This window comes from Heterodontus francisci, chromosome 7, assembly GCF_036365525.1.
Source record: "Heterodontus francisci isolate sHetFra1 chromosome 7, sHetFra1.hap1, whole genome shotgun sequence".
Lineage (NCBI taxonomy): Eukaryota > Metazoa > Chordata > Chondrichthyes > Heterodontiformes > Heterodontidae > Heterodontus > Heterodontus francisci.
In genome coordinates, this window is record NC_090377.1 from 96979630 (window position 1) to 97005275 (window position 25646).

Genomic DNA, 25646 nt, shown 5'->3' on the forward strand with positions numbered 1-25646 from the left:
CATTTTAACTGGACAACAGCACCTGCAAGCACTAGCTGCAGCCAACAGTATCAACACCATAACCAGATCGAAAAGAGCAAGCAAGCTGTGTGGTAAGTGTGATTGGTCCCACTCACGGCAAAGCTCTCCTACATTTCGAGACCTATGCAAGGCGTTCGGTGTAAAAGGACACTGGGCCTGCCTATGCAGGAATTCTGGCTCCAAAGACGCAGCCAGAAATAATGGCTGGGCACAAGCAAACAGAAGGCAAGTGCAGCAACAGGGCAACAGCAGCAACAAAAGCAGCAGAGACCTGCATAAACGCAAGCCGATACACAAAATCCACGGCAAAACAGACCTGAGACAAGACTCAGAGAGAAGCAGTTCTCAGACGGAAGACAAACAGGCATTCCACATTGTGAACCTGACACATCATGTTGATGTAGTCCGACATCTGGAAGTTTTTACCACTATCAACATCATGTGCCCAAAGAAAGCTGGTAAACATACACTAAAGGTCAAGATCGACACCGGAGCTAATGCAAATATCTTACCAGTCTGTATCCTCAAAGATATGTACCAGAGACATTGGAAATCAATGATACAACCAACAACAGCCAAGTTATTTGCATACAACAGTTCACCCATCCCTTACAGTGGCACATTAACAATGCAATGCAGATACGGCAAGTCAGCATGGAAACCACAAACGTTCTACCTGGTAGACACAAGTGGACCAGCAGTGGCAGGACTACCAGCGTGTAAGGACCTCAACATCATAACGATCCACGAGAGCAGTGCCAAGGGGAAATCTCCAAGGACCTGAACCCACTCGCAGACTCTGACCAGCATCAAACGGTTCAGTCTGGAAATCCAACAACAGCGCAGCTATGCTGCACCTTCACTTCTGCTCTTCATAGAACTGCCAGCACCACAACGAGCCAGAATGGACAGATATCTCCAGGAGACCAAGTACTCTTCCCCCAACAAGTCCTCAACCTTCAGATGCGGAGGATGAGGAGAAGCGAAGGACATGCAATGTCCTGAGGAGGCAGAGGAGGAATGAGTTGAAGCATTGTCTGCTGGCTCTTCGGAATGAGGTGCTGGAACTTTCCAAGAATGACAAGGCCTCAAAAGTAGTCATTTTGAGAAAAGCAACAGAGTATGTTAGCAGGCTGAAGGCAGAGCAACAGAAACTGAATTCAGAGAGGGAGAAACTTCAGAAAGAACAGCAACAGATGAGACGCGAATTCCCCGAGCAAGAGTTGTCAAACCACCGAGACGATATATGGACTTCTGAGCCTCTATACTTGTAAAGTTTATAATCTCTATCCATGTGTAAATAATTTTGATATCTAATTTTATATATATTTTACTATTAGCATACAAGACTTATCTTTGGAAAGAAGGGGGATGTTGTGTGATTGCCTTTAAGTGTGATGTCCCTTTAAGATCTTAGTATGCTAATGAGCTACTAGCCAGGATGCAGTCATGTGACTACAAGCCAGAGTCACTCTGCGACTGTAACACCAAGAGGCTAGTCCTGTCAATAGATAGCTCTGCACAGTATAATAGTTCAGCTGTTTAATAAACCTGTTTTGAGATCATCAATAACTGAACTTCATGCATCTCACTTATGTTGCATCAGACAACATAAAAAGCTTCTCATTACATTTGTATCTCTGCCATGTTTGTGTTTGTGTATTTATTGGCACGACTGGCCTCCAAAGGTGACATGCTGAAAATACTATTCAGGCAGATTTTAATTTATTCACTGTTATCATTTAATGAAGGATTCATAAAATTTATAAAAGATGCACAAGAAACCAAGGCAATCTTTCAAGTAGATATCATTATCTATGTTGGCTCAGCCTAGATACACTTGTGCATGTAAGTCATTGATTCAACCTCTCTGGTGAACTTGCAGGTGAGCTATCCTCCATTGGGTTGGTGTGATCTGGCTAACTGGGTTACAGTCTTTATCAGATTTAATTTAATCGTCAAGTCCTTGATTTCAGCGTTCATTTGCAAAATCTTTTATATCAAGTGACAACACACTTTTTGAAATGTCAGTCTCTATTCATTGTGGAATGAAGTCCTTAAGAAAATGTGATATGTCTATAGCATGAAATAAATGTGTTTTTAATCTTTGATTTCAATGTCAGCCTAGTAGTTACCAAGATGGAAAGAACTTGCAATTTTCTTAACATGTTTAACTTTGCAACAATCTTTCAGTGAGTCAGGATGGTATCCAAGTGTGTGACACCATAGTAACCAATTCCAGTTGTTATGACCAAGGTGGGAGGAGTGCCCTGTTTATTCTAGTCTCACTTCTCCACGGGTCACAACATAAATTTTTCCCCACTTACCGATATGATCAATCATAGACTCTATTTGAATAGAATAGAATAAAATACACCAACCAGGTTTCTTTAATAAACAAGAAAATTATTAGTTTATTATAAAACAAGTCCTAACCAGTAATGAAGTAAAGCATAAACACACAGATTGAAAAAGTTCCCTTTTTACCTTAGCCCCTCACACACACACATACAAGCGCACACACTCCGGTTAACTGGAAAAATGAAGGGATTTGTGTTTTAAAGCTCTATTACAAAACAACAGACAAAAGAAACACTTGGGTTCAATACTTGCTAATTCTTGAAGAAGAAAGAAAAGATATTGTTACAACTGTGGCAGGAGCAACATGCTGTCAATTCAGTCCCATCACTCCACAGGTCACAGCATATTCTTTAAAGCTTTACACCCAACTCGTAAACAGCCAAATCAAACACTCTAGTAACTCCTGGAATAAAACAGACCAAACCAGGTATCTTTCAACAACAACAAATTAACTATTTATTAAAAAAAAACTAAATCTTAAACATTATTAAGATTTTTAATCTAATTCCCCCATTCACACACATGCACCCAAAAATAACAGTAGTTAACCAGTTTTAAAAGTGGTGACTTTAAAAATTAGCTGCTTCTTAAGAAAAAATAAATAAGTAAGACTTTTTGGGTTACATTCCTGATGGATGAGGTATTCTAATGTGGAAATAGTCAAAGGCCACTCAAAGTCTTCACGTGAATTTGATGCAGTAGTCGATTCTTAATAGGCATTCAACTCTTTGGCTGCAGTAGGCATCAACAGTTCCTTCAGCAATATGAACGGTTTCTTGAAAAAAAAAGGCATTTCTTCTTTAGGCAATAAACTCAGCCCATAGCTCCCTGTAGAATTATGGCTGAGAGAAATTAGACAGCTCTCTTCTCTCCTCAGGAGCACGCCTTGCTGGAGAGTCTCTCAAAACTAACTGGTTCAGACAGGTTTTTGCCAGTCTCACACACAGTCAAATCGAAACACCACATCATGTGACCTCTCTCTCTCCTGCTGTCACCCAGGGTAACAAGTGCAGCTGCTGGCATACTGTGCCTTAGAAATTCCAGAACTTTCTCTTCCTTAAAGGTGCACTGTTTTAACTGAGTCTTAAAGGCACACACTGTTTTTAATCCAAGGAGAAAAATAATTACAAGTCTGTGACACCTCTGCCCTTGGTGAAATGAAATGCCATTCCCGAAATGCATTTCATTACAATGCGAAAAAAAATAGAAACTGGAAAAAACACACTAACATTTTTTCGCATTCACACACCATTCACTCTACTGATAATTTACAGCAGTTTCTTTATACCATCGCCATCCATATAAGCTAACATGGTTAAATTCATGACAAAGCATCGGCGATAACGTTATTTTTCCCTGAAATATGTAAAATTTTCAAATGATAAGGCTGTAACAAATTCCATCTAAATATTCTAGCATTTCAGTTTTTAACATTTTAACAAATGTTATGGTCAGTGTATATTAATATTTCTCTATTGTCTTGGCAGACATATACTTTGAAATGTTTGAGAGCCAGCAAAAATCCTAATGTTTCTTTTTCCACAGTGGAATACTTTTTTTGATGGTGATTTAGTTTGCTTGTCAAGTACCCTACTGGCTCTCTATGCCCGATTCGTCAGCCTGCAATAGGACTGCACTAGCCCCCAGGTCGCCAGCATCAATCATTATTTTAAAGGGTTTAGCAAAATTTGGAACAGCCAACACTGATTCATTAGTTAAGGTTACCTTTAGCTTTTCAAAAGGTGCCTGGCATTCATCTGACCATACTACTTTGTTTTTCTTTTTTTGTAGCAAATTGGTTAATGGAGCAGCCACAGTACTAAAATTCCATACAAATTTCCTGTAAAAACCACACATCCCTAAAAAGCTCATTATTTCCTGTTTAGATTTAGGGATAGGGAACTCTACTAGGGCTTGTACCTTTGCTGTTTTTGGCAATACCTGTCCTTGCCCCACTATGTTTCCGAGGTAAGTTACTCTTGCTTTTCCAGATTTATCACTCATTCCACGGCTTGTAACTTTTCAAACAGATTTTTCTGCTGGTGTTACGACCAGGTGAGAAAGGTGTCTAGGGGTCCCTCTCAGCTTCATCTGGTCGTACCGTAACATGGTTTAATTTTAAACACACTGTTTTTAGCTCCCTTTTGGTGAATCCTTGTTCACCGCTTTCCAATTATAAGGCAAAGAAACCAGCACAAACAGGCTTTCTTAGGTTTAAAGAAGAAAAGTTGAAATTTATTAAACTTAAACTCTAATTCAGTGAACGCCTATGGATACATGATGCACCCACGCTAGCCTGCATACGCGATACACACATGCAAATAGAGACAGAAAAGAGCAGAAGAAAAATAAAGTGGAAATGTTTGAGGCAATATCTGAAGAGTTTTTGTTACGGGTCTTTGAGCTCACTGTCGAGTCCTTGATTGTAGAGATCTTGCTTTTCCTTGGGGCCCAGTATTCTTCTTAAACCTTATTCGCTAGAGGAGACTTTTCTCTCTTGGGGTTCATGAGTCTTCAGTAGATTCAGAGGTTTGTGAGAAAGAGCTGGGAGCAGACAGGAGAGATCTTCTCAATCCAGGAGCAAACAGACACTCTCTGAGTTCAAATTGTTTGCGGTCAGTTCTAAAGAAAACCCTTACACAGCCCGGTAGTCGTGTGACCAGCTGGTCTAACCAGTCCTGGCCCTTGTGGATTGTATCCTCCTTAGCATGCCCTGGAATGCACTTCCTCACCTTCAATGTCTGTTAGTATGTAAAAAATATTTTTCCAACCACGGCTGATCTGTTTAACAAGTCATTTCCTCGCTCCAACAACAATTAAAAATCAATGTTCATGACAAAAGTAATGTGCCTCATTCTTGGCAGGTGGGGGCCTAACATGACACCTCCACACCCAGGGGAATGAAATGCATTTTATGAAAAGGGGCATTTCATTAAAAGGGTCGAGAGCAAATATGATACAGAAAAAAACCCATGCATTTCTCTCATTCATTCCAATTCATTCATAAATCCTAAAACTTATTAAAATAACCCCTTTTTTCGCATCCCAATAAACAAGTGGTTCTTTTTTGGGGAAGTTTCTCTTCCATTTGCCCATTTCTATGGCTGCCTAGGGTCTTTGTTCCTGCTGAGGTAATTTTTTTTCAGTAGAGTCAGTAGTGGGCAGATCTATCCTGTACTCTCTTTCAGTGCTTTGCTGAGTCCTGCAAAGGCTTTTGACTTCAGGGAATGGGTGGTTCGCTTTTTTTCTGACTGTGGGGGAATATTCTTTGCCAATCTCCCCTTTGTCCCAGAGGACACTCCTGCCTGCATGTATTTGTGCAGACTCTACTGCACTCCCCTGTGGCACTTTGACTAGGTGAGGCATCACCCTCACAGTTTCTGTGCCCCCTATAGGTCTTTATCTCTGCAGGTTCCTGTAAATGCTGTTAACAACTCTGGTGGGGTGCTTCCAGTGTCTGCATTTACCTAGGAGGATGTGAGGTCTAACGTTTCACATTCTTCAGGGTTGGCTGACCGGACAGCCGGGGTTTGCATCCATGATTCCTCCCAGACTTCCTTTAACCTGCCCTCTTGCTCACTTTTTCCCCTTCTCTGTCCAATCTTTTGTCAGCCTTGTGCCTGCCTGTCCCCTTTTGTTCTCAGTGAGGATCCTTTACAGTTCACCAGCTCTCGGCTGGAGGGTCCTCCTAACACTGGTACAGGACTTAGGGGTGCAGGTTTCACTGTAGGTTGGGATTTCCCCTCAACCTGGCATATGTGGCAACTCCTGCAGTACTCCATCATATCTCTTTGGAGTTTTGGCCAGTCAAACTGCTGTCTTATGCGGGCTTTGGTCTTTCGTATACTGGCATGTACAGCCACTGTAGTCTCGTGGGCCCTTCTTAATATTTCTCTCTGGTACCTCTGTGGCACCACTAACTGGTGAGCTACTATCCACTCCTTGCTCTCAGGCCTGTGAGGAGAACTCAATTTCCTCCAGTACCTTATTCTTTAAATAGGAGCAATCAGGGATTCCCTCTACTTCTCTTTCAGACTGGGCAGCCTGTGCTGACTCTTGCAATACTGGGTCGGCTCGCTGAGCTTCAGCTAGGGAAAATCCATTTAATTCATTCCCTGGGTCTCCTAACTTTCCAAAGAAAGTCTCAGACAGACATACCTGGTCATCTGCCTGAAGTGCAAATGCAGTCTCCTCTGGGGGAGCTGGTTTGATCACAGCCTGATCCACTACACTGCAGGGTCCGTCTCCTGCCACTGCCCTGTCTCTCTGACCCCCTGCGGTCTTTCTTTCACTACTGGAGGGGCTACCACCTTCACCCCCGCCAGTCATTACCTAGGGGCAGGTCAACGCCGTCCACAGGCAAACTAGGAACAATCCCTACAGTCACCTGTCCCGAAACTAGGTCGCACTCTAGGTGCACCTGGTGTACAGGTGCAGGCATACACTGCCCTCCAATACCATTCACCACCATTCTGGCGTTCACTGCACTCTCTGGGGGAAAGATCTGGCCTTTTCCCTGTAAAAGGGATCTAGTGGCCCCTGTGTCCCTGAGAATTACTATGGGCTTGCTTGCCCCACTCGAGGGGTATGGGGTTACTTTCCCTTCAAACACAAAACCCTGTTAACCTTCAGGAATTCTATTAAATTTTCCTACACTTGCAGCCGTAGGCTTCCTGGGTCTCACTCTCACTGCAGTTAAAGCCATTGCTTGTTCTGCTGTGCTTTCCCTCAGGGTCCCGTCTTCACTGAGCGGGTGTGCCCTAATTAACCCTACAGGTTTTCCCTTTAGTCTCCAGCAATTCGCTTTTAGATGACCTGCCTTATTACAATAGAAGAACACGGGTCTCCGGGTCTCTTTCCTGCTCCCAACACCTTGCTGTTTGGCAAAAGGAGGGCCCCCTGTGTCTCCTGCTTATCTTTCTCTCCCAGGACTGCTTGGGCTCCTACCACCTTCCCACCCTATGTCCTTTTCGGATTTGTGGGAGTGACTAGGAAAGGTTCTCCTCTGGGATACCGACTTATAAATTAAAGCAAACTCATCAGCTAAAATGGCCGCTTGCTGGGCTCTCTGAACCCGCTGCTCCTCTACATGGGTCTTTATGGAGAGTGGGAGAGAGTTTTTAAATTCCTCTAACGGAATTACTTCTCTGAGATTCTCATAGCTGAGCTGTACTTTAAGAGCCCTCAGCCACTGGTCAAAAGCCAGCTGCTTACATCTTTCAAACTCCAGATAAGTTTGATCAGCTTGCTTTTTGAGGGTTCTAAACTTTTGGCCGTAGACTTCGGGTACTAATTCATATGCCCTGAGGATAGCACTTTTTGTTAGTTCATAATTTGATGAACTCTCATCTGGCAACAGGGAATAAACCTCATGGGCTTTTCCAGTTCGGTTGCTTTGCAGTAAAAGAGGCCAGGGCTCAGCTATACATCCTCCTCATTGAATTTTGGAATTAATTGAGCTAGTTTTAACAATTTTGTACCCGCCCTGAATTATGCTCCTCCATATTGGCCATGCTTTCACTGGGGTTACTCTGTCGCCCCCTAGTTAACTCAAGCCGCTTCAGCACTCTTTCTTGGCATTCCTTGCGGAATATTCTTTCTCCTCTCCTCTCTTGTACCTTCTCCTGTCTTACTTTTTCTGCACTTTCCTTCTGGAAGGCTCTTTCTTTCTCCCTCTCCTGCCTCTCTCTCTTTTTCCTGTCTCTCCCTTTCTCTTTCCCTGTGTTCTAATTCAAGTTTCCTTTATTCCAATTGTATCTTTGCTTGCAGTACCCTGTCTGGGTCTACTTCTAACACTGCTTCTGCTTCTTCAGATTCAAGGGAAAATTGGTTGGCCACTAGCCGTATGAGTTCAGACTTCCTAGCCTTGCCATGTACAGTGGTCCCACACTGCTCAATCATTTTCCTCAACTCCTCCATAGACAGTGCTTTTAACTTATCCCAAGTTACATCACCCTGACTTGGAGAGCTTCTAGTTTCAGTTACAGACATGTTAGTATTCAAGCACACACAACCACAAGAAAACCTGTATTGAAATATTGCTCTATTTTGATTAGGAACAATTTGGCTTCCCACTTCCAATTTCTCTCATTTGTTTGTGGGTCAATTCCAGACGCTAGCACCCAGATGTCTGTTCGCTGTAGGAGACCTTTCTCTCTTGGGGTTCATGCCTCTTCAGTGGATTCGGAGGCTTGTGAGAGAAAGATGGGAGCAGACAGGAGAGATCGTCTCAGTCCAGGAGCAAACAGACTCTCTCCGAGTTCAAACTGTTTACGGCCTGTTCAAAAGAAAACCCTGGAACAGCCCGGTCGTCTTGTGACCAGCTGGTCTACCCAGTCCTGGCCCGTGTGGATTGTATCCTCCTTAGCAGGCCCTGGCATATGTTTCCTCACCTTCGATGTCTGTTAGTATGTAAAAATGTTTTTTTTTCAGCCACGGCTGATCTGTTTAACAAGTCATTTCCTCACGCCAACAACAGTTAAAAATCAATGTTCATGACAAAATTAATGTGCCTCATTCTTGGCTGTTTGGGACCTAGCATGACACAGGTTTAGCCCAAATGGCATCACCCAGCACAGATAAAGACCATCAGGTGATACAAAAGCTGATATCTCTTTGGCTCGAGGAGTCAAAGGAACTTGCCAATATCCCTTTAACAAGTCAATCTTGGTAAGAAAGCTAGCACTGGCTACTCTCTCGATACAGTGTTCTAAACGTGGAATTGGTAGGAGTCTGCCTTCGTTACTGCATTGACTTTTCTATCATCTATACAAAATCAGTTGACCCATCAGGTTTAGGTACCAGAACTATTGGTGAACTCCAGCTGCTTTGACTAGGTTCGATCAAATTGTTTTCCAGCATGTACCCGATCTCTACTTTTACTTGAGCCTGTCCGGGCTCAAGCGGTAAGGATGTTGTTTTAAAGGAATGGTTCCTCCTATATCCACATCATGTGTGGCTGAGGTTGTACATCCTGGTTTATCCCTACAAACTCTTTTAAATGTTTTGAAAAGTCTGGTTAGGTCTTCACATTGTATCGCCTCTAAGTGCAAAAGCATGTTGTCCAAATTACCTAGCCATTCTGTATTCGCTAATCTGATAGTTGGAGGTTCAATCTGAGAATTGTCTAGGCCTCTTTCTGCCTTATTTTCACTATCCTTTTCCTTCTCAACAGTCCCGATTATCTGACGTACCTGTACTGGCTTATCCTCCTCCCTGCGGTAATATTACTTTAACATATTGATGTGACACAACTGATTCTTCTTACGGCGATCAGGGGTGTCAATCAAATAATCTACCTTACCCACTCTTTTGATCACTCGAGATGGGCCACTGAACCGTGCTTTTAATGGTTTTCCCTGTAACGGTAACATCCCCTGGTTGAAAATTGCGGGCTTTTGCATTCTTGTCTGCCCATTTTTTCATATTGGCTTGAGATGCTTTAAGGTGTTTCTGAGCCACACCACAAGCTTTCTGAGCCTTTCCGGGAGCACAGATACATAGTCCAGTATTGAACAATTATCTGTCTGTTACGATTTTTAAAGGACCTCTTATTTCATGTCCGTAAATCAATTCGAAAGGACTGAAGCTGGTAATCTCATCCGGTGAGTCTCTGGTGGCAAATAAAAGAAAGTCTAGTCCTTTATCCCAGTCATGCAGATACTCATGACAGTATGTTCTAATCATTGTTTTGAGAGTTTGGTGGTATCTCTCTAAAGCTCCCTGTGACTGTGGGTGATATGCTGAAGATTTCAACTGTCTAATGCCCAAATTGCCCATGACTTCTTGAAATATCTTAGACATGAAATTAGAATCTTGATCTGATTGAACTTCAAGTAGTAACTCATATCTTGTAAAGAATTGGGTTAACTTTTCTACCACTATTTTAGTAGTAATTGTCTTCAAAGGAATGGCCTCTGGAAATCGGGTAGCCATATCAATGATAGTAAGCATGTATTGATGTCCCGCTTTTGTTTTTGGCAAGAGCCCTACACAGTCTACCAATACCCTACTAAATGGTTCCTCAATTACTGGTATGGGAACTAGTGGTGCCAGTTTTATGGTAGGTTGTGGTTTTCCCACCAAATGGCATGTATGGCATGTCCTGCAAAATTATCTCTCATCCTTTGTAAGACCTGGCCAGTAATAATGTTGGCTTATATGTGATTTCCCCTATGTCCTGCAAAAGGAATGTCATCTGCTAACCTGAATAATCCCTGGAGATATTTAGGTGGTACCATTATTTGTTCAACAACTGTCTAGTCTTCGTCAGCAGGTCTATGAGGCAGTCTCCATTTCCTCCTCAAAATCCTGTTTGCCATATAATAGCCTTCTGGAACTCCTTTCGCCTCAGCTTCTGTCAGAGCCATCTGCGCTAATCAGTATATCTCTGGATCAGCTTGCTGTGCTGCAGTGATAGAAGATCTGTTAAACATCTTATTTGGATTATTTAAATCCCCAAATAAGGTTTCAGATACTTGGCTATCTGTTTGTGGTGCCACTTTTACCTCTGACAATGGATCCTGTTTATCCATTGCTTGGGTGACTACACACGCAGGAAATATTCCTGGAACTTGTTCCTGTAATTGCTCCGTTTCCCTTATTTCACTTGGTTCCTCTGTAATTATAGGAGAAACTGATACTTTCGATCCGGCAAAATCATTTCCTAGGAGTAGATCAGTTTCATCTACTGGCAAACTGTGGACAACTCCTACAGTTACCATCCTAAATATTAAGTCACTCTCTAGGTGTACTTTATATAAAGGTACGGGTATATACTCCCCGCCCATTCCATGAACTGAAACTTTAGCGTTCAAGGCATTCTCTGGTGGAAACATTATATCTTTCCCCAGCAAGAGTGTTTGGATTGCTCCTGTATCCCTGAGTATAATGATAGGTTTTCCTGCCTCACTTAAAGGATATGGAATTACTTTCCCCTTTGACAAAAATTCATTATAACTTTCGGGTATTTTATTCTTAACCTCTACGTTCACTTTAGTTTTTGTATCTGGTTCCACAGCTCCCATTAAAGCTATAGCCTGGTCTGCTATACTCTCAGTCAGAGTCTTTTCCTCTGCATTAGCTTTGCGTACCCCAACAAGTCCTGTGGTTTACCTCGCAATTTCCAGCATTCTGAATGAAGATGACCCATTTTGTGGCAATGATAACACTTTGGCTTGCAAACCTCAGTTCTACCCTCAGCACCTTCCTTTCTGGCCTGAGGAGGTGCTCCTGGGGCACTCCCAGCTGTTCCTTCTTGTCCCCGGCTACTTGCCTGCCTTTCACTCTTGCACTTTCTATCCTTCTTGTGTTAATGGGGGTGACGGACAAAAGGTTTTGGCTTATTCACAAGCTAAAAATCATCAGCAATTTCCACTGCTTGCCTAGCTTTCAGAACTTTCAGGTTATCTACATGAGTTCTCATTACTGAAGGAATGGAATTTTTAAATTCCTCCAAGAGAATCAACTCTCGAAGGTTCTCATATGTGGTTTCCATCTTTAATGCCCGTATCCAACGATCAAAATTAATTTGCTTCACACTCTCAAATTCTACATGCGTCTGCCCAGCCAATCTCCGTAAGTTCTGAAACTTCTGATGGTAAGCTTCAGGGACTAACTCATACGCAGCAAGAATAGCCTTTTTTGCCATTTCATAATCAGCAGTAGCCTCTTCAGGACGCATGGCATAAACTTTATGAGCTCTGCCTACCAACATGCTTTGCATAAGCAGTGTCCAGCTTTCCATCGGCCATTTCATCTGTTTGGCTATCTTTTCAAAAGATATGAAAAATGCCTTTACGTCCCTTTCCTCAAACTTCGGAAGAGCTTCTGTAATTTTAAACAGCTTTTCACTGGGGACTGGGCTGAATTCAGATTCTTCCTGACCAGGTTTTTCCCTGGAGTCAAAACCACCCTTTTGTCTTAGTTCCATCTCTTTTAGCCTAAATTCCCGCCCTTTCTCCCTTTCCTCTTTCCAATTCAATTTTTCTTATTGCTATTTCCTTTTCCTGCTGAAGCCTAAGTTTTTCCCTTTCTAACTGAATTTTGGCTAATACCACTGCATCACTCTGACTTACTACCTTCTTGTCCTCATCTTTTTCTTCTTCTAATTCCAGATGTTGGGCTATTAGGTTAATTATCCCTGCTTTTTTGGCACCTGATTTCAATTCTAACCCCAGTTTCATCGCCAATTCTTTTAGTTTATTCTTAGTTTAAGTTATCAAATTGCTGAGGGAAACATTCTCCTTTCCCAGAAACTCTGCTGCAACTGCTCATGGCATTCTGATGATATAGACTGTACCTTATTATACAAGAAACCTGGTTCCTTTTATTTTTTCGTAATTAGCATTAGATTTAGATCCTAACAATCAAATTTCCAATTAATATGATCCCAGACGTGAGAGCAATTAATATGATGCCAGATGCAAGACCCCAATTTATATGTTGTCCCATAGATGAGTAATTAATATGATTCAAAATGCGAGCCCCCCAATTAATCTGATTCTGACCCCAGACGACCCACTCAATTAAATATGTTATGACCATGGTGGGAGCAATGCACTGTCAATTCAGTCCCATCACTCCACAGGTCACAGCATATTCTATAAAGCTTTCCACCCAACCAGTAAACAGCCAAATCAAACATTCTGGTAACCCCTGGAAAAAAACAGACCAAACCAGGTATCTTTAGACAACAACAAATTAACTATTTATTAAAAGAAACTAAATCTTAAACACTATTAAGATAAACCTATGTCAAAAAACCTTATAATTTATTTTAATCTAACTCCCCCATTCACACACACACACTCAAAAATAACAGTAGTCAACTGGTTTTAAAAGTGGTCGTTTTAAAATTTAGTTGTTTCTATAGAAAAAATAAATACATAGGTCGTTTTGGGTTACATTCCTGATGGATGAAGTATTCTAATGTGGAAATAGTCAAAGGCCACTCAAAGTCTTCACGTGAATTTGATGCAGTAGTCGATTCTTATAGGCATTCAACTCTTAGGCTGCAGTAGGCATCAACAGTTCCTTCAGCAATACAAATGGTTTCTTGAGAAAAGAAGGCTTTTCTTCTTTAGGCAATTAATTCAGCCCGTAGCTCCCTGTAGAACTTTTGCTGAGAGAAATTAGACAGCTCTCTTCTCTCTTCAGTAGCATGCCTTGCTGGAGAGTCTCTCAAAACTAACTGGTTCAGACAGTTTTTTGCCAATCTCACACATAGTCAAATCAAAACACCACACCATGTGACCTCTCTCTCCTGCTGTCGCCCAGGGTAACAAGTGCAGCTGCTGGCACACTGTGCCTTAGAAATTCCAGAACTTCCTCTTCCTTAAAGGTGCACTGTTTTTAACTGAGTCTTAAAGGCACGCACTGTTTTTAATCCGAGGAGAAAAATAATTACAAGTCTGTGACAATATGGAAAGATGTCCTTTGTTTTGGTTTGGCATCCCAAATGCATATAGATGGCTGTCACTGGGATCTTCCTAGAACAGTTCTTTTCAGGTGACATTGAAGATCCGTTTGGGTAGGCTACCTAGAAATATACCAATAGAGGTTTCAGACACAGGCATTACATGAGGAATGTAGCCACAGTTTCAGTCTGCTTCTTAGTCTTGCTTTTCAGCTCCTCGAGAGATGGAAAACAAGGCAGGCTTTTTCCAAACTGCTGGAACAGACCAAGTTGGGATGGTTTGTTCTTCTTGGCAAGTTTTCTCCAACTCCTTTACAAACCACTGTTCATCCCCAACTGTCTGAAAACAATTCAAAGTGCAACCAAAAACATTTCAGACGTCAAGCCTCCTGACTGCTATAAATCTTGACCTGTCACTTTTCTGTAAACATCTTTCCCCAAGTCAAAAACAACCCCATGTGGGGTAATTGTCTGCAGACAGGTGCCTTCCAGTACTTGTTTGTTTTCACGCTCAGCCCAAAAACCTTCTGGTGACCTCCCTTAAAAAACACACACAAAGTTCCAGCATCTATGGAACCATTTCAGTTTTGAATCACAAATCTTCAAAATTTAACAAAAAGGGAAGCACTCATAACAAGTAACTATACCCTCTCCTGCGAAAGATTCATTACATGAAAAACTTTGTAGCATCTCCTCAGTACTCTTCATTAACACCTTCCTTGTTCTGGGTTAGCTATGGTACTATTTAGCACTTACATAGAAACCCTTTTCCTTGTGGATAACATTTCTAACTATCAATGTGGCTCACCATTTCTTCATTCCACTGCACAATTCATGTCTCAATTGCTATTCCCTCCATGGTTTCTCTTCTCACTGGTTCTGGAGCATAGGTTTGAGGCATGAAGTAGGCAAAATTAATTAGCCCTTTTCTCACCTCTGAAACTCCAACTTCGATTGACTATCTCAACAAAGTATGTATATATTTTAAGCCACAGAATTATATGAACATTTAGTTGCTTTAGATCCTATTGTTGAATTCTTTGTATGTTTGGTTCTGCTCTATTATGAACAGCTCCTCCTTTTTATTCCTCTGGTATAAAATGTATTTGTCTATAGTTAACACACTCCGAGATCTCAGGCTCTTTACTGGTAGATTTTCACTTCGTTCTTGTTCTTGATTTAATTCCTCTAGTTCTTTGATATCCTTACAAGCCAATAGTGTTTTTTTTTTCCAAATTTAGGCGTTTGCTTTTTAATTATCAATTCTTTTTGATTGTAATTCCAAATTCTTCTATTCAATATCTTAACAACTGGTGTTTTTTTAAATCTACAGAGTAGGATTTTCTTGCTCTTCAATTTCTTATGCATTCATTTCAGTGCAATCTGTTCTAAACTGATTGACTTTTTTTTGGATAATTACTCCTAGTGATAAATATATTATCTACAATGGCACAAATTTTCCTCAAGTATTGATCAAGTTTTGGTATTTTTAATGCTGATTTGTCTCCATCATCCTAACACAGGGCTATTTCTCTCCCGTGGATATAAGTCCATGCAGTTTTCAACTACCAGGCCTATGAAGGCCTTTTTCCCTCCAATGCTTTTTGAACTATTTTGATGTTTTAAAGGACATCACTGATTTTTTTGAAAGATTTTTGAAACTAGCTCATGGTCAAACACAAAGTTGAACTTCTGTAAATCCTGGCAGTAAACACCATTATTTGGAAAAGCCATTGGGGTAGAAATTGGTATGTGTTGCGCTCATTTTTTGGGGTACATAGTGTACCAATTTAGTAATGGGATGGCCTATGTACAATCCGCGCAGGCATTGGGCCCTCTGCTAAATTTGTGAGGCACTATTTACAGGCGTCCCCATTGGCTGAGTAAAATAGGTGTTAGGCACCTTGAATATGTTAATTAGGGGTCAAATGCCTGTTGAAAGACCTACCTGTAAAATTTGTTATCAATAAGCAGATCAGGCAGGATTCTTCAGTGGTTCATGCAGACGTTAACTAAAGCAAAGTTTGTTTTCAATCTTTCTGAGTAGCAGGTGTGTTCCCCAACTCCACAATCCTGGTGATCACCCCCAACCTCCCTTCCCCTCTCCTCAAATATGCAGAGGAGGTAAATATTAGTTGAGGCTCAAGGACCAACTCCTGGAAATATTCAAGCCTCTTGGTTTGGGAGCATACTGCCTCAGCTTCAAAATTAGCCCAGATGAAAATTTACTCCATTGTGTCAACATTTCCTGTTTTAATGCAGTTGAAAATTTCACAATTGTGATGCCTTGTTACTCAAGCTGACATAACAGGAAGATTAGTTTTACATTATGGCCCGACTATTAAATTATTAAAAAAATTATTTTTCAGAAAGCCAATCAAAAGTAATTGCGAGATATTGTGTTGGATGCTTTGACCTACATGTCCTAAATTTGCAGTTTGTGCTCCAGCAGTTGGATCAGGAAATGAATTCATATATCTACCTTATTTTGTATCATTGCATGGATTCAAGTATGTAAATATGGCAAAAGTAATAATGGGTATCATAGTTTGAAATTTAGTTGTGTTGGTTTTATAGTATTGGCAATTTTTTAAGTGCACTGAGAATCATATTGGAAATAGTTCTACTGAAATGCCCTAATATCTATCCTTCTGGTTACATCTATTTAAAAGATTTTTCTTTACGTTATCTCTACCAGCAATACAAAACATGTTAACAAGGGACTCTCATTTGACATTGGTAAAAGTAAATGTTTTGCGTCTAGCATGGATCTATGATACCTACAGGGTACATCACATATATAAAAAAAATCATGATTGCCTCAGATTTCCCAAGAGAAAAAAAATCAACACTTGCTGAATTAAAATTTTTTCCACATCCTTTTAAGTGGCCATACTTTCTCACCTATCCCTTACTTATAAAACAGTATATTCTTTCACATGACTGTGAGCAGCAACATGAAAGATCCACTTTTGATATATCAATAATGTTGCATATATGCACACTTCTGTCAACTTCCTCCATTCTAAACTCTTACATCCCTATTTATAATTGAAACTGCTTATGTTGTGTTGTAATTACATCCTCTCTTCGCTCCCCCAACCCCACCCCACCCATCTGCCACCCAGTGGAGCTACTGTTGCATCACTACTGCGGGGAGGCTGTAATCACATTAAGACAAGTTCAGAGGCAGTTCTAATTATAAACGTGGACAGAAAATTTATATTGAAAGTATAAAAATAAGGACAGATATTAAATGGCAACTGAATTATGTCTGCTTGTTCTAGTCTAATTATACAATTTGTCATTATGATAGGATAATGCCAGTGTGGATATGAAAATGGCTAAGGGACAGAAAGCGAGTATGTGGTGGATGGTTTTTCAGACTAGAGGGAAGTATACAGTGATGTTCCCCATGGATCGATATTAAGTCCACTGCTTTTTTTGATATAGATTAATGACCTGGAATTGGGATCCCTTAACCCTTTGCCCATGCCTGCATGGGCACCTCCTCTCCATCCAACGCATCCTCCTACTTTGCCAGATGGAAGACCCAAGAGGTGTAGGCTTTAAGAGGCATTCACTTTCACTGCCTGGATGAGATCATTGAGCGACTTGCGCCACTGAACCCGAATCCTTGGTGTGGCCCCATGGCTGCTGACCTTCTCCGCAATCTGCAGCCAAGATCACTTGGTCAGGTTCCCAGCTCTCCTCCTTCTTGGGAATAGTATATGCTGTGTTTCGCTGGTAACCTCTAAGAGCACCTGGAGGGAGGCATCACTAAAGCATTGGGCCACACATGGTCTTCTGTCCACCATCACTTTGCAGCCTTTCAGAGCTCTCCCAATCCTCTCAGTGCACACAGCAAGATTGAATGCAGGGCTGGCAGTCTTTTAAAATTGGCATCAGCACCTGCCGTGGCATCAGCTGACAATGGTGTCTCCACCTCCACCACCAACCACGTAATTGGTTGACCCTCATGCCTCATTGCCCTTAATTGGCCGCTGCTGGATCATGTGTGGCCAACCGCTCCTGGCCCTGACATAGTGCCCCACTACTTCCAGTGGGGGTGGGGGGGTCTGTGGGGGTGTTGGTTGTTGTGGTAGGGGGGAGGGAATAAGTGGAATTAGAGGAAGGTAAGTCTTCAGAATAAGAGGGAAGATGCAGGGTTTTAGCAGGTAGTTTGAAGGGGTAATGATTGGAGTAAATCATAGAAGGCGGCCATTCGGTCCATCATGCTTGTGTCAGCTCTTTGGGAGAACTATCCAACTAGTGCCAGTCCCTTGCTCTTTATCCCATAGCCCTGCACATTTTTCCCCTTTCAAATATTTACCCAATTCCCTTTTGAAAGTTACTATTGAATCTCCTCCCACTACCCTACCCTTTCAGTTCATTCCAGAGCACAAGGTGCTGTATGAAAAGATGTTTCATCATGTCACCTCTCGTTCTTTTGCCAGTCACCTCTCGTTCTTTTGCCAATCACCTTAAAGCTGTGTCCTCTGGTTCCCGATGCTCCTGCCATTGGAAACAATTTCTCCTTATTTATTCTATCAAAACAGTTCATAATTTTGAACATCTCTATCACATTTCCTCTTAACTTTCTCTGCTCCAAGGAGAACAACCACAGTTTTTACCACAAAACTGAAGTCTGCCAAGCCTGATACCATTCTAGTATATCTCTTCTGCATCCTCTCTAGGGCAATGACTTCCTTCCCAAAATATGGAGCCCAGAATTGAGCACAATACTCCAGTTGATGCCTAACCAGTGTTTTGTAAAGAGTCAGCATAACCTCCTTGTTTTTGTACACTTTTCCTCTATAATAAATCCAAAGATCCCATGTGCTTTTCAACAGCCTTCTCAACTTGTCCTGCCTGATACCTTCAAAGATTTGTGTACATTCACCCCCAGATTGCTCTGTTCCTGCACCCCCTTTAAAATTGTATCATTTAGTTTATATTGCCTCTCCTCATTCTTCCTACCAAAATGCATCTAGAGACAGGTTACTGGTGATAGTTGAGCCTAGGTAGGTGAACTCTTGAACCACTTCCAGAGCGTGGTCGCCGATATTGATGGACGGAGCATTTCTGACGTCCTGTCCCATGATGTTCGTTTTCTTGAGCCTGATGGTTAGGCCAAATTCGTTGCAGGCAGCAGAAAACCTGTCAGAGTCTCTGCAGACACTCTTCAGTGTGAGATGTTAATGCAGCATCGTCAGCAAAGAGCAGTTCCCTGATGAGGACTTTCCGTACTTTGGTCTTCGCTCTTAGAGGGGCAAGGTTGAACAACCTGCCACCTGATCTTGTGTGGAGGAAAATCCTATGAGAAATAAAAAAGTGGCATGCACCCCCTCGAGAGACATTCTTTTCACCATCAATCATTTAATGTCTAAAGGCAACTTGTTATACTTCTTGAGTACTTAATGAGCTATGTGAGTAAAATATATATGGTAGTGCAGGACCTGGGCAAGTGAGTGGAGCATAGAGCCAAGGAATGGATTATTAGATCTTGGGAAAGGTCTATTTTTTACATTATGTCTACAATACAGCATAAGATGACAAGTTTAATAATTTCTAACCCAAAATAGAACAGCAAGGACAAATATTTAACCAAAATGCTGCAATTCAATGCTGCAACCTCAAAATAGAAACTATTTCTTCCAGGCACTGAGCAACAATCCTTTCACGAACTGCACTTCAACACATACAGATCATATTCTTCCCTTTTGGCTCTGTGATGATTTGGTTAAAATGTTTCCTGCATTAATGCAGTTTTGTATAGTCTCATCACAACCAACACTCACTGAAATTGACAAAGATGATTTGCAAGTCTAAAATTGGAGGATGCTATTTTTCAATATTCCATCCAACACCTGATTCTACACAACTTGCAGCCTTCGCCCCGCAACCAATCATGAGCTTCCTGTTAATGCTACTGCACAGCAGGGACAACCCTGCAATTTCCTGCCCAAAATGAAGCACTCAAGCAAAAAGGACTCAAGATTGGTTTCAAACCTGGATTTGTATGACAATGTTCCCACCTAACAAATGAATTACATACACCTGAAAAATCAACCTACTCAGTTTTTCTCAACATTCACATGGCTCCCGACAGTTGGGTTATCTGAATTTGAAGTTACATAGCTCTGCAGAGAACTATTAAAAAAAAATTGCAAGAATGATCCAATTGAAAATGCTACAAGTGGAGCCATTCCTACCCACCCCCCACACAGCTCAGTAGGTAAATGCACCAGGTACCCAGTCATTTTTACCAAGTTAGACCTCCATTAGAATGGTGGTGGTAAAATGCTACAATTGGCCTGAATAGTCCAACCAAATGGCTGAATATAAATCAGTCAGGATTCTCATTCTTGGTGTAAGTGTGTATACATGAGCACCTAGTAAAAGCATGATTCAGCTCAACTGTGCTGTCCTCTACTGTCATTCAGGTTTGCATAAAAATAAAAAGCTATTTGAGCAAGACAACAGACTCAATCATTAGGGACTTCAAACATACTATATTGTGAGGAAGGTTGAAAGACAGAACAAAAAGCGAACACTAAGCAATTAGTTTTTGTCTATCTAGAACCATAGAGGAACTATGACATGAGAAAGCAAAAATCCATGAAATATTGATAAAATCTGCACTGATGTTTTTCAAAAAATGTTTATTCCCACATTCTCAAACACCTCTACAATATTGGTTCCAATAAAAAAGCATCAGGAGGCATCAATTCGGAGTGATGTATTTATTAAAACACCAAGTTTACCTACACTGAATTCTTTAAACCAAACAGAAGGTACAAGCCTGCCAGTTGTGGAATAAGATATCATAAGTGAACCTGACCACACAACTAACGAGTGACGAGTTTATCATGTTGGCTGGATTCACAAGTTGTCAAAATCAGACTTCAGTCAAATTTAAATTGCCAGAGTGGGAAATAAAGCTGATCATAACATTAATTCTGAAGTTCATACTGTAGTAGCTTTATGCTACTAGATGTAACCAACCAATTTATAAATATTACACGATAATGTAGAGTATTTACAACATAAGCAAGAGAGATTTAATGGCAGTGAAACAGTACTTCATGAACTTAAGTCCACATACTTGGAGGAATTAGCCAACACTTACTGTCACTGCTAACAAGTTATGAAAAACGCAGAAAAAAGATAATCAATCCTAAAATATCTGGTGCAAAAGATATCACAGGTTTTAATCCTAAGGGGGTTTTCTATCGTGGAGAACCATGTGCTTATTCACTTACTTTTTAGCTCATGGGCCAGGAACCAGTGTAAGTCTCCTTTTTGTTTATGAACAGTGACATCATTTTCACAGAAGGCTTATCACATGACTAGGACACAATTGTTCCACTGGGATAAATAGCCACATTAAAGCTTGCAGCTACATGGATTTCAGAAATGGATTAGTTCAATTATGGTTTTCAGTCTGTCAGTTTGATTGCAGATTATTTATTTCAGAGTAAGGATCTCTAACTGCCCTGATTAGGACAGTTCTTGCACAACTAATACTCAACATATTTTCTTACAAGTTAGCTCTGAATATCTTTGTCACAAACTGTAGAAAAAGTTGTGCAAAGCGAACCATTGGGGTATTTTAGCAAAAGTAGAAAATGTGTATTTGGTCATGTAAAGAAAGTTGGGAAATTTAAACTGCACTACGAAGGTCAAAGAAGATAATGTGATCTTTGTTTGAAAACCAGTTGTTTTAAAACTTAATAAAAAAAACACCTCAAAAATAACTTGAGAAATATAAACTGGACTTAGACTTATTATGTTTATTTTTTTCTAAGAAACAACCCCTTAACACAAGGAATGAAACCTAAATCTCAATAAAGACAAATTTAAATGGATTGTAAATTAAGTATTCATCATCCTGTTGGTCACTATAAGATTTAGTTACTTAACATCAAGAACAAGTAATGAGATTAGATTTATAATCTATAAGTCCCATTGAAAATAAAATTGTGCTACTAGCCCTATCCACTTACTACTTTACAATCTGCTCCAACAAGATGATAATGTTTTTATTTCAAACTTTCATCACATCACGTCCGAAGCACAGCATAAGTTTGGGGAATTACAATGCAGTAAAATAGCAGACAACAAAGACTATGCAGAGAATATTAATCCCATTTTATAAGATGTAGTCAAGTTCATAACGGACATGTGTATTCTTATCATCATTGAAGATCCGTGGATAATGTGCAATTAGGGCGTCCTGTGAACCAATATAAATGGAGTTGTAGATCTTCCAGTATACATCACGTACTTTCCTAGCTGGATGGAACAAGCCCTATCAAAGAAGGAAGGAAAACGTAATTTTATTACTCTGCTGATGGACCAATAGAAATGTCATGATTGGGAAACATGTTTAACCACAAACCTTTTAGACAAGAATTGCAGTCATGAAGTTGACAGCAAGAAGGGTCCTAGAAGTATATTTCCCTCTGTTCATGAATGCTAACAGAAAGTTCAATGCAAGTATGATGTGGATTTATTGTTGTATTTAAAAAGGGCAGCTTGGTGTATTGGTGGATCAAATCAGATTGGCAGAGAGGTTGGTACAATCTAAATGCATAACTGCAATTTACCATTTTAGTTCCTTAAAATAGCTTTGCTTGCCTGAGGAAGAACCCAACAGTGAAAACCAGGATAGTTAACCTGGATTGCTCTTATAAGTTTTCCAGTTTACTCTAACATTCTTTCTTTTTTCTTTTGGGCCTCCTTATCTCGAGAGACAATGGATACGCGCCTGGAGGTGGTCAGTGGTTTGTGAAGCAGCGCCTGGAGTGGCTATAAAGGCCAATTCTGGAGTGACAGGCTCTTCCACAGGTGCTGCAGAGAAATTTGTTTGTTGGGGCACAGTTGGCTCTCCCCTTGCGCCTCTGTCTTTTTTCCTGCCAACTACTAAGTCTCTTCGACTCGCCACAATTTAGCCCTGTCTTTATGGCTGCCCGCCAGCTCTGGCGAATGCTGGCAACTGACTCCCACGACTTGTGATCAATGTCACACGATTTCATGTCGCGTTTGCAGACGTCTTTAGAACGGAGACATGGACGGCCGGTGGGTCTGATACCAGTGGCGAGCTCGCTGTACAATGTGTCTTTGGGGATCCTGCCATCTTCCATGCGGCTCACATGGCCAAGCCATCTCAAGCGCCGCTGACTCAGTAGTGTGTATAAGCTGGGGGTGTTGGCCGCTTCAAGGACTTCTGTGTTGGAGATATAGTCCTGCCACCTGATGCCAAGTATTCTCCAAAGGCAGCGAAGATGGAATGAATTGAGACGTCGCTCTTGGCTGGCATACGTTGTCCAGGCCTCGCTGCCGTAGAGCAAGGTACTGAGGACACAGGCCTGATACACTCGGACCTTTGTGTTCCGTGTCAGTGCGCCATTTTCCCACACTCTCTTGGCCAGTCTGGACATAGCAGTGGAAGCCTTACCCATGCGCTTGTTGATTTCTGCATCTAGAGACAGGTTACTGGTGATAGTTGAGCCTAGGTAGGTGAACTCTTGAACCACTTCCAGAGCGTGGTCGCCAATATTGATGGATGGAGCATTTCTGACATCCTGCCCCATGATGTTCATTTTCTTGAGGCTGATGGTTAGGCCAAATTCATTGCAGGCAGACGCAAACCTGTCGATGAGACTCTGCAGGCATTCTTCAGTGTGAGATGTTAAAGCAGCATCGTCAGCAAAGAGGAGTTCTCTGATGAGGACTTTCCGTACTTTGGACTTCGCTCTTAGACGGGCAAGGTTGAACAACCTGCCCCCTGATCTTGTGTGGAGGAAAATTCCTTCTTCAGAGGATTTGAACGCATGTGAAAGCAGCAGGGAGAAGAAAATCCCAAAAAGTGTGGGTGCGAGAACACAGCCCTGTTTCACACCACTCAGGATAGGAAAGGGCTCTGATGAGGAGCCACCATGTTGAATTGTGCCTTTCATATTGTCATGGAATGAGGTGATGATACTTAGTAGCTTTGGTGGACATCCGATCTTTTCTAGTAGTCTGAAGAGACCACGTCTGCTGACGAGGTCAAAGGCTTTGGTGAGATCAATGAAAGCAATGTAGAGGGGCATCTGTTGTTCACGGCATTTCTCCTGTATCTGACGAAGGGAGAACAGCATGTCAATAGTCGATCTCTCTGCACGAAAGCCACACTGTGCCTCAGGGTAGACGCGCTCGGCCAGCTTCTGGAGCCTGTTCAGAGCGACTCGAGCAAAGACTTTCCCCACTATGCTGAGCAGGGAGATTCCACGGTAGTTGTTGCAGTCACCGCGGTCACCTTTGTTTTTATAGAGGGTGATGATGTTGGCTTCGCGCATGTCCTGGGGTACTGCTCCCTCGTCCCAGCACAGGCATAGCAGTTCATGTAGTGCTGAGAGTATAGCAGGCTTGGCACTCTTGATTATTTCAGGGGTAATGCTGTCCTTCTAACATTAGTTTCAAAATAAATAGATGGATGGAATGTGGGAAAATAGACAAGGGAAAGCAGCTTGATCTTCTCAGGTGATAGAGAATATAAAAATGGAGTTGGAATAATGACAAAGAAGGTAGCAAGAATCATGCAGGGATACTGGCCAATATCAGGAAGTGATTATAGCAAAATTTCAAGGGAAACCAATGAACATTGTATGTTTACAACTGTATGGGCCCGCGCAGGATCACAGTGATGAAGTGGTGGAAGTATTTTATGAGGGGCAAAAAGCATTGAAGCATGTGAAGAGTGGAGACATTTTGATAGTCATGGGTGATTTGAAAGCAAACGTTGGCAAAGAGAGGCATGGAAATGTGGTAGGAGCTTATGGACTAGGAACAAAGAACAGCAGAGGTGAATGCCTGATAGTTCTGTGAGGAGAACTACTTGGTCATCTTGAATACACTCTTCAAACAACACCCAAGATGACAGTACACCTGGAAGAGTCCAGGAGATGTTCACAGAAATCAAACAGATTTTCTGCTGATCAATGAAAGATACAAGAACAGCATCAAGAATGCCGTCACTTACCCAGGTGCAGACATCAATTCAGATCACTGCCTGCTTGTAATGAAGAAGAAGATCAGGCCGCAAATCCCAAAAAAGGAATCCCACGAAAGATCAAGCCAACTTAGACAGACTGAGAGGGGAAGATGTGATGAAGTAGTATGTTGTGGCAGTTACTATCAAGTATGAACCTTTACTTCAGGAAGAGACAGTGCAAGGTTTAAGTGAGAAGGAAACAGAAGAAAGGCATTGGAAAAGGTTGAAACAGAGCATGAAATGCACAGTAACTGAGACAGTCCCTAAAAGAGAGACAGGAGGGAACATCAAGAGTGGATGACTGATCAAATAGTAGATATAATGGAGAAAAGGAGAAAGAATAAAACAATAAAGAAAAATTACAAAATAGAAAGGCGGGTAAGAAAAGCGGTATGAAAACCGTCGCAAGAAAATAGAAGAACTGGAGAAAAGGCATAACATGAGAGCATTGAATGTGAAAGTTAAAGCACTGACAGACAAGAAGAAATTATCCAAAAATAGTGGCTGTATAAGGCTCAAGGAAGGTGAACGTCTCTTCGATAAAGAAAGGGCAGAGAAACGATGGGTGGAATACATCAGTGAGCTGTATGACAATAAAGAAAGAAGTGAGTTGGTACCACCAGAGGGAAGAGAAGGACCAGAGATAATAACGGCAGAAGTCAATGCAGTGATCAAAAAGATGAAAGCAAAGAAAGCACCTGGAATCGATGAGATAGCAACAGAATCGAGAAATTGACAGAAATGTTAAAAAGATAATTCAGAATCTATATTGGAAGTAATCAGCAGTGATGAGATTTGACAGTGGCT

At 41.4% G+C, this 25646-nt stretch overlaps 1 protein-coding gene across 2 annotated transcripts in view; it reads right to left on the minus strand.

The window, feature by feature from the left end:
- Positions 1 to 20433: 20433 nt before the first annotated feature.
- Positions 20434 to 25646, minus strand: part of sf3b1 (splicing factor 3b, subunit 1) — a 72606-nt gene continuing 67393 nt past the window's right edge. For both annotated transcript variants that reach the window (XM_068035692.1, XM_068035694.1), the window contains one exon: positions 20434 to 22112. In XM_068035692.1, coding sequence (XP_067891793.1) covers positions 21954 to 22112 — 159 coding nt within the window. In that variant the 3' untranslated portion in view covers positions 20434 to 21953. The remainder of the gene's footprint in view (positions 22113 to 25646) is intronic.